Genomic DNA, 13,944 nt, shown 5'->3' with positions numbered 1-13,944 from the left:
TTTTATTTATTCAAAGATTATGTTTGAATACAAGTAAAACTACCACTGTGTGAAATCTTAACCAATTAAATCAGGCCATTTTACAGTCCCATAGACGTGCCAGTTAGTACAGTTGTGTCAAAGACTAAAATTAAGGATATTTTGTCTCTATTTTTATTTTAGTTAGTTTTATAAGCGCACTATACAGTTTTAGTTAGTTTTTTTTAGGTAAAATTTAGTTTTTATTAAGTTTCAGTTAACTCAAATGTTTTTTGAATTTTAGTTTTAGTTTTTTAGTTAGTTTTAGTTAACTATAATAGCCTTGGAATGGATTCACATCAGCCATCCCCAGATTTCCTTTAAAAATCCAAGATGCCAGTCAGCTCAGGGGTGTCTTAAATCCTTCCTTTCTCAAAGACTGTCACAGGGAATTATTATTTTTTTGTACTATCAAGTTAAAACAAACAAACAAAAAAAAGCAGTAAGGTATTGATTTCTAGTTAAGAGAAAATTGAAACCAATCACTTGGGCACTACAGTGGCATCATTCATTGTCGTATTTGATCTGATTTAAATACCGACACTTTTCTGTTCTTAAAAAATTGATGTGGAGTAACTTTATTTCCAGCATGTCGGTTGATTTATTTAACTACATCTTGTGGGTTTTCCAAGTATTACCACCAATCTTTTTCTGTGGAAAGAGTTTAGTTTCATATTTAAACCTTTGCTCTTTCATAATGTTTGTTATGCCATGTCTGCTGTTATGATGAACTGGAAACCTGCAGGAAATCTTTAAATGGCAGAGACAGACAAAATTTGATAACACCACATGTTGCAGGAAAGGGACAAAATAATGGCAGCGTGAAGTTTTAATTTTTCTCATGTATGTTTTCCATAATAATATTTGGGATAAAACACATACTATTTCAATTAAGAGCATAAAGATAATGCTTATATGACCTCATATGTTTTTCCTTTCATCGCTTAACTGTACCCAGATGGTAAATGCTTTTATCCATGGATGATGTGTTGTAAACAGTCCTTTTCTCATGATTTTCTCTCACCTTCACAATGATAAATGGAAACAAAAGAGACACAACAACCATACAAGTGATGCCAAAGATTAACCAGAATCCCTCCACTGGTATTGCAGATATTGGATGCAACATATTGCTCTCTCTGTCGTAAACACAATTCAGGTTGCTCCTTAGTTTATAGAGGACTTTACATCTCTGTACATCTGTCTCCATTGCAGTGACTTTGAATGCTTCATAGGGGGGGATAAGCACCTGGTTGATTTCTTTTAAGGCTGAGTAATGCGTCACATTTGCACCAAAACATGTGTACACTTCAAAGCAGTAAGCATTCCTTGTGGAGTTCCACCAATCAGACCCTAACATGAAGTTGCTGAAGCGAATAAGTTTGTTAGAGATGTTGGGATATAAGAGTGTATCTGTTCTGTAGCTTGTACTGAGACACGTCACTTGACTGTGCTTCAGGATCTGCACCGCTTCACTCAGAGAGGAAAACAAGGAACGGGACTCAAATGTCTCCTTTTGTTTTGCAGTTTGTTCTTCTCTCTTTGGTTTGACAGGTTGCAGTATAGCACTTGTGTACATGTAGATGGCAACTGAATGATGTTTCTCCATGTAGATGTGTGCAGGCGCTCTGGCTTTTTGCTCTGCTTCACTCCAGGCTTGACTGAGATTCCTCCAGGTACCCCATCTCTGCATGACGGCTTCATCTGTGACCACAGTAGCTTTGGAGCTGCAGTCATCAAGTTCATCCTGAATTGAAGCATGAAATAAGGAGAAACATGTAGTTTAGTTTTGATTCAGTAGACGGAGATATTTGAAAAGGAAAGTGTTACACTGCTTCTCAGTTATTCTTCAAAACACAAGTCATAGAAAACTCTTTAAAGCATTTAACAGCTCCTACACAGACTATCTTGTGTCATATAATATGTGAGATACCTCTCCAACAGTATTCTGCCAGCAGAGAGTCATAAAGATGACGACAAAGATGAGCAGTCCTACCAGGAGAACCAGAGAAGTAATGGCACATGCTGCTGAGATTTTTCTCTCAGATGTTTTTGTTCCCCATGAGGGCATTGTGCGTCTGGAAAAGAGAAAATTTATTGAACCCAGAGGTACTGGCATGCCGTTTTTGATCTAGTAGATGTCCCTCTTACTTTCCCTTGTAGTGGCACAGAGAAAGCCACTGCTGAAGAGATAAAATATGAGTATACTTTAATCTTGTCTAGAGTTCCTCAAAAGGCATGTGAGAGTCTCCATGGTCAAGTGGAAGAAAGATGTGCGTCTACTAAATACTGATTTGAAGGGGGTGAATGTTTATGCAATCACTTTTTTTACATAACAGTATTTTCATTTAATTTACATTACTATGTGGAAATATGTTTTCACTCTGATATCAGAGGTTTTGTTTTCTGCTCCAAAAAGCCAAATTAAACTGACCATGATTTATTTATAAAACCAGTGAAAGGGTAAAACATCCAAAGGGATGAATACTTTTAATAGGTACTGTACAAGTGTAACATCAGGCAGTCTGACTACAGCTTATCACTAATTCTTTCGTCATCTCCATCGTAACATGGCAGCAAAGCTTTATAGGACATCAAACACGATACAGCTTTTCTAGCTCAGTATTGTAATAGAGGGGTTCCCAATCTTTTCAGCCCGCGGCCCCAAAAATAACGGTGATAAAAGCTGGGGGCCCCCACTGTCCTGAAGATTGTGGCATAGTTGAATACAGCCATGTACATTCAAGAATCATCATGTTCTGGACTTTTTAAACATAGCTTTGATTAGCTATGCATAGCATAGCATAAGTCTCAACAATTGACCATGTTTTTATTTTCAACTGTACCAATTTTATGCATGTATTTCTACAGAAATGCACAAAATATACATTTTAAAACCATTTCAAAATACTATGTTCATTGAAAGGCATCTCGCAACCCCCCAGGGGGTCCCGACCCCCACTATAATAAGTGAGATATCTACGGAGAATAATTTATTTTCCATGGACAATTTAACCTCATACAGCCTCAAATTTGTCATGTATTAACTCATAATATAGCATGCACAGCTGATATCAAGCTAAGGTTTCCATGTGATAAGTTTGGAAAAAAGAGAAAAGATAGACATAATTATTGCCAAAATAAACAGCAGGATTTTACCTAACAAAATACTCTACTTGGAATAAATATTAGTTGACTTTTATAGCCCTCCATTTCACATTCATCTGCTTGCAGCCTCCTGCAATCATCTGTTTGCAATCCATTGAATCGAAGGCAACAGCATCAGATGGCTGGAGACAGCTGTGATCTTCATTCCAAAACAGTCTTGTTGCTTTTGTCAATCTTTGATCTCTGATCTGCTCATATCCCCAATTGCACTTTAATTTAATTTCAGTCTTTGAAAATTGTTGATTTTATTTTAAAAAATATGTGAGTACTCCACTAAAAATGCATTCCACAAAAGGTCTGTCGATTTGAAATTTAATTTGAACACTTTAGTGCAAAAAAATCGACATGTCGCACCTTAAAATTCACAACAGTTTGCATTTATGTAACTCACCACATCCTGAGCAGCACTGAATGGAAGTATTTTCTGTCTATATGTTTGATAAGCTTCTCCAGAGTTAAAAACCTTCCTTGTTATAGTTTGTACTCGTGTTTTGCAACTCTGCCACTTCCCTTTGTTAGTTCTAACAAGAGCTGCAGAACAGGATTTACCAGTGATCCGGCACGTACCACAGAACCTCCCTGAGCTAGTGTGGACCAATAGATTCATTTACATGCACATAGACACACACAAGCAAGATAAAAAACAGTGGAAATTAAGAAAAAGTTTCCCTAAATTGTAGGTTTCTTATCGGACACTGAATGCAGTTACAAGATCACTTACATGATACATGAGAAGAAGCAGAAGAAGAAATGTTTGTGCTGTGTGGTTTTACCAGTAAATCCTGTGTGAACTTATCACCTCACTCCATCTGCATGGTCTGGCATTTACTTAAAGGAGTATCATGCTGCTGTTGAGCATTTACCCGCAGAAAGGTAAGCATCAACAATCATATTTATTCATTGCATTCATAGAAGAAATTAATATTATTTAATGGATCAAACTAAATGGAAAGAATTGTTGGCCTTTTCCTTTAATTCAGCGACAAATGCAGTATTCTGACTGCACATTAAGTAAATGCAAACATCTTAACAAAAAAAGCTTCTTCCCTATGGCTGGGATTTCTTTTATGCACTTGTTTTTAGATGTTTTTGGAAATAAAGGACACATTTATTTATTCCCACACAGATATGAAGACTGGAAAAGGACCAGTGTGCTGGCTGAAGTCATTCACAAACTGGGTAATTCTTTCTGTGCTGTTTGCCGTGATCCTCCTTTTGTATCATGACCCATTTTTCCTGCTATGGTGGCCTCAGAAACCATTTGAGGTAAGATACAACCTGTTTTTTCAGTTTTGTGTAGGAAAGGCAGAATTCAAATATTTAGGTCTCAAAATTGAAAGTGTTGCACCTTTAAAACTTGATATTATGAATCTCCTACAGTTGTTGAAATTCTTTGTTGTCTTTTCTGTCACTACAGAGAAACAACAAGCCGCCCATTTTACCTCTGGATATGGCAACTGAATCCATTGATGACATGTTTGATGGCTGCCGCTCTGTAGCTGCCTCCATGATCGACCTGTTTGGTGTGTTCGAGTGGCACTTCAACAGAAACTTCAGTGCTGCCTGGGCTGTAGCTGAAAGGCATGCAAAGAAGCCTGCACACAGGCAGCTGAAAGACGACCATGCGATTGCTCTGCAAATGTACACACAAGTGAAAACTGCCCGACAGGAATTCAACAAAGCAGTGCAAAGAGGAAAACATATGTACAGCACTTATAGATTTAGATTCCACTATCTGTACTTCTACCTGACTGATGCCATCACAGTTTTGCATCAAAATACGTGCAGAACCACATACTACAGGACAAAGACGCACTTTGACCTCAATGTCATCAACGTTAATATGCGTTTTGGTGCTTTTACTTGGGTGTCTTCAAGTAAGCATTCATTTAAGTTTAACGGCAATGTGTCATGTTTTGAGATCGACTCATGCTTCGGAGCTGATATAACTTATTACTCTGCCTCAACACAAGTGGGACAGGTGCTGATTCCTCCATACGAGGTCTTCCAAATCACTGACATCCTGACAGATGACCCATGGTGCACAGTGGTCTACAAGCTGCAGAGCACTAAGATACCAAGGAGAGATTTAAACTGTCAATTAAGTGACCGGGAGATGAACAAATATTTTGAAAAGCGGTCTATGAACTATCCAAGCAGCAGTGTTATGACGATGTCAGCATGCTTTGTATTGATGGCTATAATTTCTTTAGTCCTGATCAAACTCAGGCAGAAGTGTTTTGTTGCAGCAGTGATTGGTGCTCTGCTGGTGTGGACAATCATTTTGTTAATATTAAGAGTTAGCCTCTGATCAATGTGTAGCACGTTTTTACACTAAAGCCGGATATGAAACAGACTGAAGATAACAGGGTTCCTTTAAATTAGCTATAAAAAAGACCACCAGGAACAAGACTGAATATGATGCACTGGTTTTTTTTAAATTCCCCACTGGATCAGTGTTGGACAAAATGCTCAGCATTGTACTGCTAAAAAGCAATTCAGTACATTTTCTGTGCAAAACCTGCATGTGTGATACACAGACTTAAAAGAAAGCAGGAGGAATTTTTTATTAACACTCCCACAATTTTGAGTAAATTTAGAAAATAGACTCACGTGTGGGCTGCCATTTTGTGCAATGCACCATGGGTAGGGATGTGATCTGACTACATTGCTCGTCTTCCTACATGGTTTGGATTATACTCCCCTTTATCTACATTACAAGAACTTCTGTCTCATTATCCTCTTCTCTAAAACTGTCAGGATTTCAAAATGAAAAAGATTTTAAAGATAAATCTCCAAAGGAGGAAAAACAATACAGCCATATCCCATCACTTTCTTCCTACCACTACCCTACATATGTTTTATGCCTGTGTATTTGCTTGTATCTCTATCCAATCCAATCCATTTTATATATGCACAGTGACTAAAACACTCAACACAGCAGAATTCAAAACATTAAAAAGACAAATAAAAGCAAATAAGAACTCCATAAAATAAAAAAAAGGAATTGAAAACAACAAAATAAACATAAAAAATACAAGCCTTATAAAACAGGGATTATGAAATTAAAATGGCTCCAAAGGCCAGAGGCCACACCACTGTCATGCTTAGTTAAAAGCCAAAGACTAAAGATATGTTTTAAGATTTAAAAGTAGGATTAGTGTGGGACATCTCAGTTTCAGGAGGTGCGTAAGTTACCTTATCGTGATTGTAATGACTTAAAAATATTATAGAAATAAGTAAAAATAGAATTCACACACATTCAAGTACTTACAAAAGCAAATTTGCCCTACAGAGAGAACTACAACACAGCCTGGAAAAGTGATCAACGTTTAAGTTTTGCCTCTGACGTAGCCACATAGCCAATCATAGTTTAGAATTTTGGGAGAGCCAATCAGATTTCTAAGATGGTCGTGGCCACCCCTGTATATGCCTTTGATCACTGAGTGACTAAACAAATACTTTACTTGAAATTTTTAATAATATAAAAAAAGTATAGGCTTTTGTGTTTACCAAATTTTCAACCATGAAAATTTGTCCCATTCTGCAAACTTAAGGAAAGTCACTTTCTGTCCAAGGGAACAGTTCTAAGTTTAACACTTCTTGGCTTTAGTACCATGTCCTCAGGCTGCATTTTCACCCCAGATTCACAGACCTATCAGCCATGAAGAAAAGAGAAAAAAAGGAAAAGAAAAGAAAGCTGAGCTGCAGTCCTACTGAAAGTCCCGCCCCTGATTAGGATGGCCTGCAGCTGGTGAGAGACAAACAGAGCTGCGCTGATCGGTCAGATTGTGAGTCTCCAAAGTAACACCACATATGAAAGTTGGATGGTGGTAAGTAAAAAATTGAAACCTTAATTTCCTTCCAGAAATACTTGAAACATGCATTAGCCCACCTGAATAACTGAAAAAATATTTAGTGAAACATTTGAAAGCATATATCAAGTGAGGAGGAAGCCAAACAATTTACATCTCGAGGAGTTTTTATCTGGTTATGAAACCCACTGAAATTAATATTCATGCCATTCTGACCAATAAAAACAAATCAGACCATCATACTATACAGTTATTCATTTAGTGTTTGATATCGCGGCCCAAAGGAAAGTGAGAGACTAACATCACACTGCCTGAAAGATTTATCCTATATTCCACTGGAATAATAAGAGAGTGTTTGATTTTTAAAAGAAACCCAACAGGATCAGACAAGTTCATGTTATTAGACAGATATTTGTATCTCTCATTACAAAAACACTCTAGATATCTGCATTTGAACTTATAAACCCTCCAGGGGGCTGCCATGTTTTGGTCTGCACTGGTAGTGTGACGTTACCTGGCCACAGCGCTCCTTGGCTCATAGTATGAATTGACAGTATCATTGAGATGCACATCATGACTGTGACAAGGCTGGATTTGCAGTTCGCTTGCATGTTAACAAATCAGAGCTTTCTGACTGCCTTGTGAGTGGTGCATCTCTTGCAGAATTTAGAGAATTGAGGTCTCCTCACATTTTTTTACACACAGCTCAAGTTATTATCAGCCAGAAAGGACAGGAAAATGCTAGAGAGCCATTTATGTTGTTGTAGCAAATAAGCACATCCACATTGGTAGACTATGTTTACAGTCTGTTTGTTGATGAAGGCCACAAGTTGAAATATGTCTGTTTAATAAAGTTGTTCCCTTGTTAAAGACCCTGTAAAGTGAAATCAAAGTTTTTGTCTTAACACACTAGATATGTTGGGATATGGTTGCTGTTAACACGTGAAAGCAAAGAGATCTACATATGACTGAATTTTGGATTAAGACTGTTAGAAAATTCCTGGCTTGGTTTAATTTGGGTGGGGCAAATATGTGGGCTGGTGATGTCATGGGCCCACAGTGGGGAATGACCCCGCCCCATGATATAAAATCACAGCAGTTCTTCTCAGTACAGTCTGTTGTTAGCTGATGTCACTGCCTTTACTGAAAGTGAACAGTCAGTTAAATGCTGTTTTTTTGTTTATTGTGAGGTAAATTTACCAAATCTATCAGCCACAGTGGCCTGTGGATCATTGAAAGTATCATAGATCCAGGCAGCTGCAATTTGATCATAAGGTCAATGTAAGGTCAAGGGGCAGGCTAATGGCGTGAGAGCTCTCCTCCATTCAGATTGCAACATTTTTAAAATTTGAGAGGATCATATTTCTCCTGGGTGAGCATGGCTTCAGCTCATTCAACAGACATGCCCACACCATTCTAGAGTAGATTTTACTGCTTCATGTTTCATGATTTTGAAGCTTAATTTTATGAATGTAGGGATGTTTTAGTTGACCGAAATTTGAACTAGGGGTTCATAACACAGTGACCTATCATACAATGAATGTTATTATTATCAAGTGTTTATTTTCATTATTTTAACTTTATGACCAGCACTTTGAAAGGGCTTTTTACTAAAAAAAAAATTATTATTATTATTATTATCATGTATAAATTGACATTTAAAATACTACCATTTGCTTGCAGTTTTGTTTGAGATAAATTAGTGCATGTATGGTGTTTAAATAAAGAAATATTAAACAAACTAGAGATTTTAAACTTATTTGTGGTTTGTAAATCAGAGTGTCTTCATTCACTAAGCAATAATATTCATAAACTGCAGATGAGCCTAGCAGACAAACACATCAGGTACAAAATAACTTCTGCTGTAAAGTGAATGATCAGGTGTGCTGTTACCCCTAGGTAGCTGTGTTTTCTGACTGATGTCCAGTGGTCTCTCGTCAGTGTAATAAATGTAGCTCAGGCCAGCTGCTCCACTTTAGTTGCCTTTTTAACTGTCATACAGTTCACAGATTCTTGTGACAGTAGCTCTCATAGGTGTTCTGTGGTACGGGTCATCCGAGGTGACCCAGATGATGTCTTGAAGCCCCTTGTCGTCAACGATGTCGATGGTCTGCAGTCTCTGACGACCCATTAGCGATCGCATTTGTAAGCTAAGATGTTGTTGTTTTGGGGACAAATCCAGGTCTGCCGGACTGTGCCAGTGTAGCTTGACGTTATTGCTTGATCCCGTGTTGTTGTTAGTGTCCTTGCGAACATTAGCAATGATGTGTTTTGCCCGGAGGTGGTACTTCAGACTTCTTGTGCTTCGGTGTAAAGACAGATCATCACAGCAGTATGTGCACAAAACTTTTGTTTTATCCAGACTTCCATTAGGCAGCTTTTTAAATCAAAATTGGCCGTGAAGCAGCACTGATAACTGCTTGCTGCGTTTGACCCACCACATAAAAATTAAATCCGCACAGGAAGACTATGGGAGGAGTTGTGGTAAAACTTAGTCATATGATTAAATTGTGTTATTTTTTAATGCGTTAAGCTTTCCAGATTAATCATGAGCGTTAACACGTTTATATTAACAGGCCTAATATATTTGTAAAGGAAAAGATCAGCAAAGAAATAAGATACAAAAATTTACATCGAATAAATAAATAAAACAAGAATTTTCCCACAGATTGCCCCCAAATGTCCAAAAGTGTGCACAGTTAAAGAGTTGTGTTTCCATGTGCAGGTTTAGATAAAAGCAATGATGGAGGCTTTGGTAGCACTGTTGATGATATTTGGAGCCACTGTAGGAATTTCAAAGGTAAGCCTTGTATGCAACTTTAAGAAAATTTGCTCTTGTGAATGTCAGTGTCATAAGATTGTATTATTTTTCAGATTTCTGCATCACCTGAGTTTAACACCCAGGTTCCTCTAGACTTGGCTCCAGACTCTGTAGATGACATGTACGCTGGCTGCAAAGATAAGATGGAGTACAGAGTGAAGAAGGAGTACCTGATGAATGAGAAGAGTAAAGACAAAAACTTTACTCTGGCCTGGGCTGAAGCAGAAAAATACTACAACAAAAAATGGAAGCGAAAGGGAAAACGGCCCTCCACATCTCTGGGGAAAGAGAAGATCATGGCCATTTATGTCTACAGCCTTGACAAACCTAAAGTCTATCTTGATTTCAATAATGCAGTTCGAACCCAGAAGTCTGAATACCAGACAACATTCAGGTACCACACACTGCACTTTTTCCTGACAGATGCACTTCAAACCCTCAATGCTCGAAAAGCTGAGGAAGAAAGATGTCTGACGGGCTACAGGAGAGTCAACAGCTACTTTAGCCAAAATGTTCTCAACAAGGCGATCCGATTTGGCTCTTTTACCTCCAGCTCCATGGGTTGGTACCCCAGCTCACACAGATTTGGAGACAAGTCATGCTTTGAGATAGTTACGTGCTTTGGAGCAGACGTCTCGCTGTACTCAAAGCTTGGGGAGGCAGAGAGAGAAGCCCTGATTACTCCTTATGAAATTTTTAAGGTCACAAGAATTGAGAGGAGATCAGACCACAAGAATCTTCCCTGTGAGGTGGTCTATAAACTGAAAAGTACAGGAAAAACTCTCTCTGCTTTGAATTGTGCTCTTGTTTTGGAATAAGCCTAAGCCTTCAACATGGGTTGCATGATAACTAAGCATACAAAAATGAACAGTAATGAAAAGGGTCTGATTGTTATTAAGCTGTTTTTTTTTCTTGTTCTGCCAAAGTCATCTGGAACCAGGAGCATAAAGAAGAAGGAAAAAAAAAATCACAGAAACTGTCAAAGTTAAAGAAAAAGCCAGAGAAGAGGAGTGTGAATTTACCTTTTCTAGAAGTGTTGTAGACATTGGTTGCACTGTAATAAGATGCAACATTGCCTATGTATTATCCCTGACAAATAAAGAATCAAAGCTAACTGTACTCTATACAATTATTGCATTTTAGTGCATGTTTTACGCATAGAGTTGCACTGATTTTGAAATTAGGGCAGATATTTAACTCAGTAACTTAGCTGATACCAGTCTTTATGTTTAATTACTGTTTTTTTGGTGCATCTGTAACAATTTATATGAATGTAAACAGCAGGTTTGGTATAAAAACACAGAGGGAATGCAGGAAGTGATGCATGCTGCAGACATATCATGGCTGATATAAAGGGTTTAAGGTGTGGGTAGTGTCTCCTCCTTAAATTAGACTTTTGTTGAGTCAACATGTAAACTGAAAGATTAGCAATTTAAGCAAAGACTGACTTTAAGAAATGAATCTGAACTATAATCCCTTTAAACAATGCTATGATCTGGATTTTATACTTTTTTTTTGTCCTCAGAAGGGAAATTCTGGCATTGCAGCAGCAACACATAAACAAAGAAGCTACAAAAAAATATAAAATAAAAAATAAAATTGATATAAATGTAGGGACATAATGAAATTAATTTATTATTCATTAAAATTGTTGGAACATTTTACTTTATGTAGACAGCTGTGTAAAACAATGAGCATGGTATGATGCATTAATAGGGTAGAGACAGGGCTAGAACAAATAAGTTGGGGGCATAAAAGCAACTGTGGTGGGGCCCATGTTTCCCATTGAGAACACTGCCAGTATCACTTTAATACCTGTTACAGAGTTTAGATTTCATGCACACAAGGGACTGTGCCACAACCTGTATGAAAGCCACGCCTCTTTTTAAATAATTTTCCTCATCGAATGCACACACTGCATTATTATTCTAAATATGTTTCAAGCATCATTAAACCTTTTAAATATTGATAAAGCCAAAGCAATCAAGTTATTTCAACATTTTTTACCTTTAAAGTAGCTGGAGGCAGAAAGTGTTGGAGCTGAACATCCTAACAACACGTCTCAGAACAGGTCTCGTTAAGATGTTAGCTACGCCAGCTAAGGCTTTCTTTTGTGGAGCTTGGCATCAGTGGTCCAAAAATATGCTTCTCAGAGTGACATATGAAATCCAGCTCTCTCACTGCACCAATAGTGCTGAATTACAGTCTCTGAAGTTCTTCAGAGAGGGTGGAGTAGGGTCATGGCCCTCAAATGCTCCCCCATGATGCAAACACCGTAATGAGTTAATAGGAGTAAGATGTCAACGGTACTGTACAAGATGATCAAGATATATAGATAATACAGTGCAGTAAAAACAGAAGAGTTTGATATTGTGATCTGAATAATAATATCATGGATAAACAGTGCTTAACAAATTTATTAGACCACCTGTCATATTTGTCTCAAAGACCATCCAGCATCATGAAGTGCTTTAATGCGGACTATTTCATTTTCACAGAGCTCTCCACATTTTACCATTTTGAACAGGAATGAGGAATTTCAAACTGAATTCACCTTTTTATATCCAAATTTGAGCCAGCTCACTGGGCTTCTCTGAGAAGTCAGAAATTAATCAAGCATAACATTCAACCACTAAAACTAATTTTTCTGTTCATGAATGCAAGTAAATAACTATAATTTGACATATTAATCAAGAAATAATAATGTGCTTTACTATTTTTTTTTAGTTTTTTTGTAAATCAGTAAATTTGAAAAATCATGGATAAAAATAATTATATTTTAGCATTAAAAATATCATTTGGGTTAAAGAGCTTCTACATATTGGTGTATTAACCATTGCAGAAACATAAAACATGATTTGGTAATTACCAATGCTGTTAAATTAGGGCAGCTGTGGCATAAACCTTACTTTGGTTAAGGTTAGGGTAGTCTAATAAATTTGTTAAGCACTGTATATTACCGTAATATTCCAATAGTAAGGATGAAAGGATTAAGGGTTGAGATTCAAAGTGCAATAAAAGTATTGCACCCCTCACACCTAAATGTTTCACATCATCAAAGAAATTTTAATATTAGGCAAAAATAACCTGAGTAAATACAGAAATGCAGTTTTCAAATGATGACTTCATTTATTAAGGGAAAGAGCCGTCCAAACCTGCCAGAAAAAGTAATTGTCCCCCTTGTCTAATCATGAATTAACTGACCACAATGAAAGCCATTATCCAAAAATGGAGAAAACTCAGAGCAGTGGCAAACCTTCTCAGGAGTGGCTAGCCTACTGGAATTACTCCAAGTGCACATCAATGACTCATCCAGGAGGTCAGAAAAGAACCAGGAACAATTTCAAAAGACCTGCAGGCCTCGCTTGACTCAGTTAAGGCCAGTGTTCATGATTCAACAATAAGAAAAGGACTGGACAAAAATGGCATCCATGGGAGAGTTCCAAAACCACTGCCAACCAAAAATAACACAGAGGACTGGCTTTGCCTAAGGTCTACTAAAAAATTTGCAGTAAATCAACAACCAATTCAACATAATTAGTATTTTCTTTTTTAACTGTTTGTATGCCACATAGAAAACCATGATATCCTGTAGCTATTATGAGATGTTAACAAACTTGTGCTATTGTCACATAAATGTCATGTATGAATGATAATGAATCTAAAAAAAAAAACCTATAAACAAAGGTTAATGACTCAGATGCTACTCTACTGAAATATTTAAACAGGCAAAAAGGTAAAACGGCTTTGATCATTTCCCTTTGCTGAAACAGGTGAGTTGTTGTGAGCGCTGAAGGTAGAGGATGGGCTGAATAAAGCCTGTTGAGAAGGAGACACTTGCAAAAAGGCCAAATATACTCTGATACTGATTGACCGAAAGGCAACATTGCAGTGGAATTGAAGCAATGTACACAAAGAAATTAATGCTCATAAAAATCATAATAATCAAAATGATTTTAAAGGCCTTTCTCTTCATTGCATTGTTTGTCTTCTTCCCTGTGTCTCCATCTCCTGGAGCCGGGCGTTTGAGAGCCCAGAGAACTGAGAGGCAGCAGAAAAGCATGACACAGAAGAGCAGCACACTCTGAATGAAATATCCATAAAGATACAGAAGATGCATAA

General features: G+C 37.3%; 2 protein-coding genes across 3 annotated transcripts; one reads left to right on the top strand and one right to left on the bottom strand.

Annotated features, from left to right (window-relative positions):
* Positions 1 to 881: 881 nt before the first annotated feature.
* LOC121508971 lies at positions 882 to 6,510 on the bottom strand. The gene is made up of 4 exons (XM_041786117.1): positions 6,461 to 6,510; positions 4,629 to 4,819; positions 1,952 to 2,096; positions 882 to 1,765 (listed from the first exon to the last, which is right to left on the bottom strand). Exons 2-4 carry the CDS (start codon positions 4,808 to 4,810, stop codon positions 956 to 958), a joined length of 1,137 nt encoding a protein of 378 aa, XP_041642051.1. The 5' UTR covers positions 4,811 to 4,819; positions 6,461 to 6,510; the 3' UTR covers positions 882 to 955.
* A 398-nt stretch (positions 6,511 to 6,908) lies between these two features.
* LOC121508555 (ecto-ADP-ribosyltransferase 5-like) lies at positions 6,909 to 10,936 on the top strand. 2 transcript variants are annotated; one of them, XM_041785486.1, is made up of 3 exons: positions 6,909 to 7,019; positions 9,727 to 9,801; positions 9,876 to 10,936. In XM_041785486.1, exons 2-3 carry the CDS (start codon positions 9,742 to 9,744, stop codon positions 10,638 to 10,640), a joined length of 825 nt encoding a protein of 274 aa, XP_041641420.1. In that variant the 5' UTR covers positions 6,909 to 7,019; positions 9,727 to 9,741; the 3' UTR covers positions 10,641 to 10,936. The 2 variants fall into 2 exon arrangements, with proteins under 2 accessions (XP_041641420.1, XP_041641421.1); XM_041785487.1 differs by lacking the exon at positions 9,727 to 9,801.
* Positions 10,937 to 13,944: the final 3,008 nt, after the last annotated feature.

This window comes from Cheilinus undulatus, linkage group 4, assembly GCF_018320785.1.
Source record: "Cheilinus undulatus linkage group 4, ASM1832078v1, whole genome shotgun sequence".
Classification (NCBI taxonomy): domain Eukaryota; kingdom Metazoa; phylum Chordata; class Actinopteri; order Labriformes; family Labridae; genus Cheilinus; species Cheilinus undulatus.
This window is presented reverse-complemented; position numbering and strand designations above follow the sequence as displayed.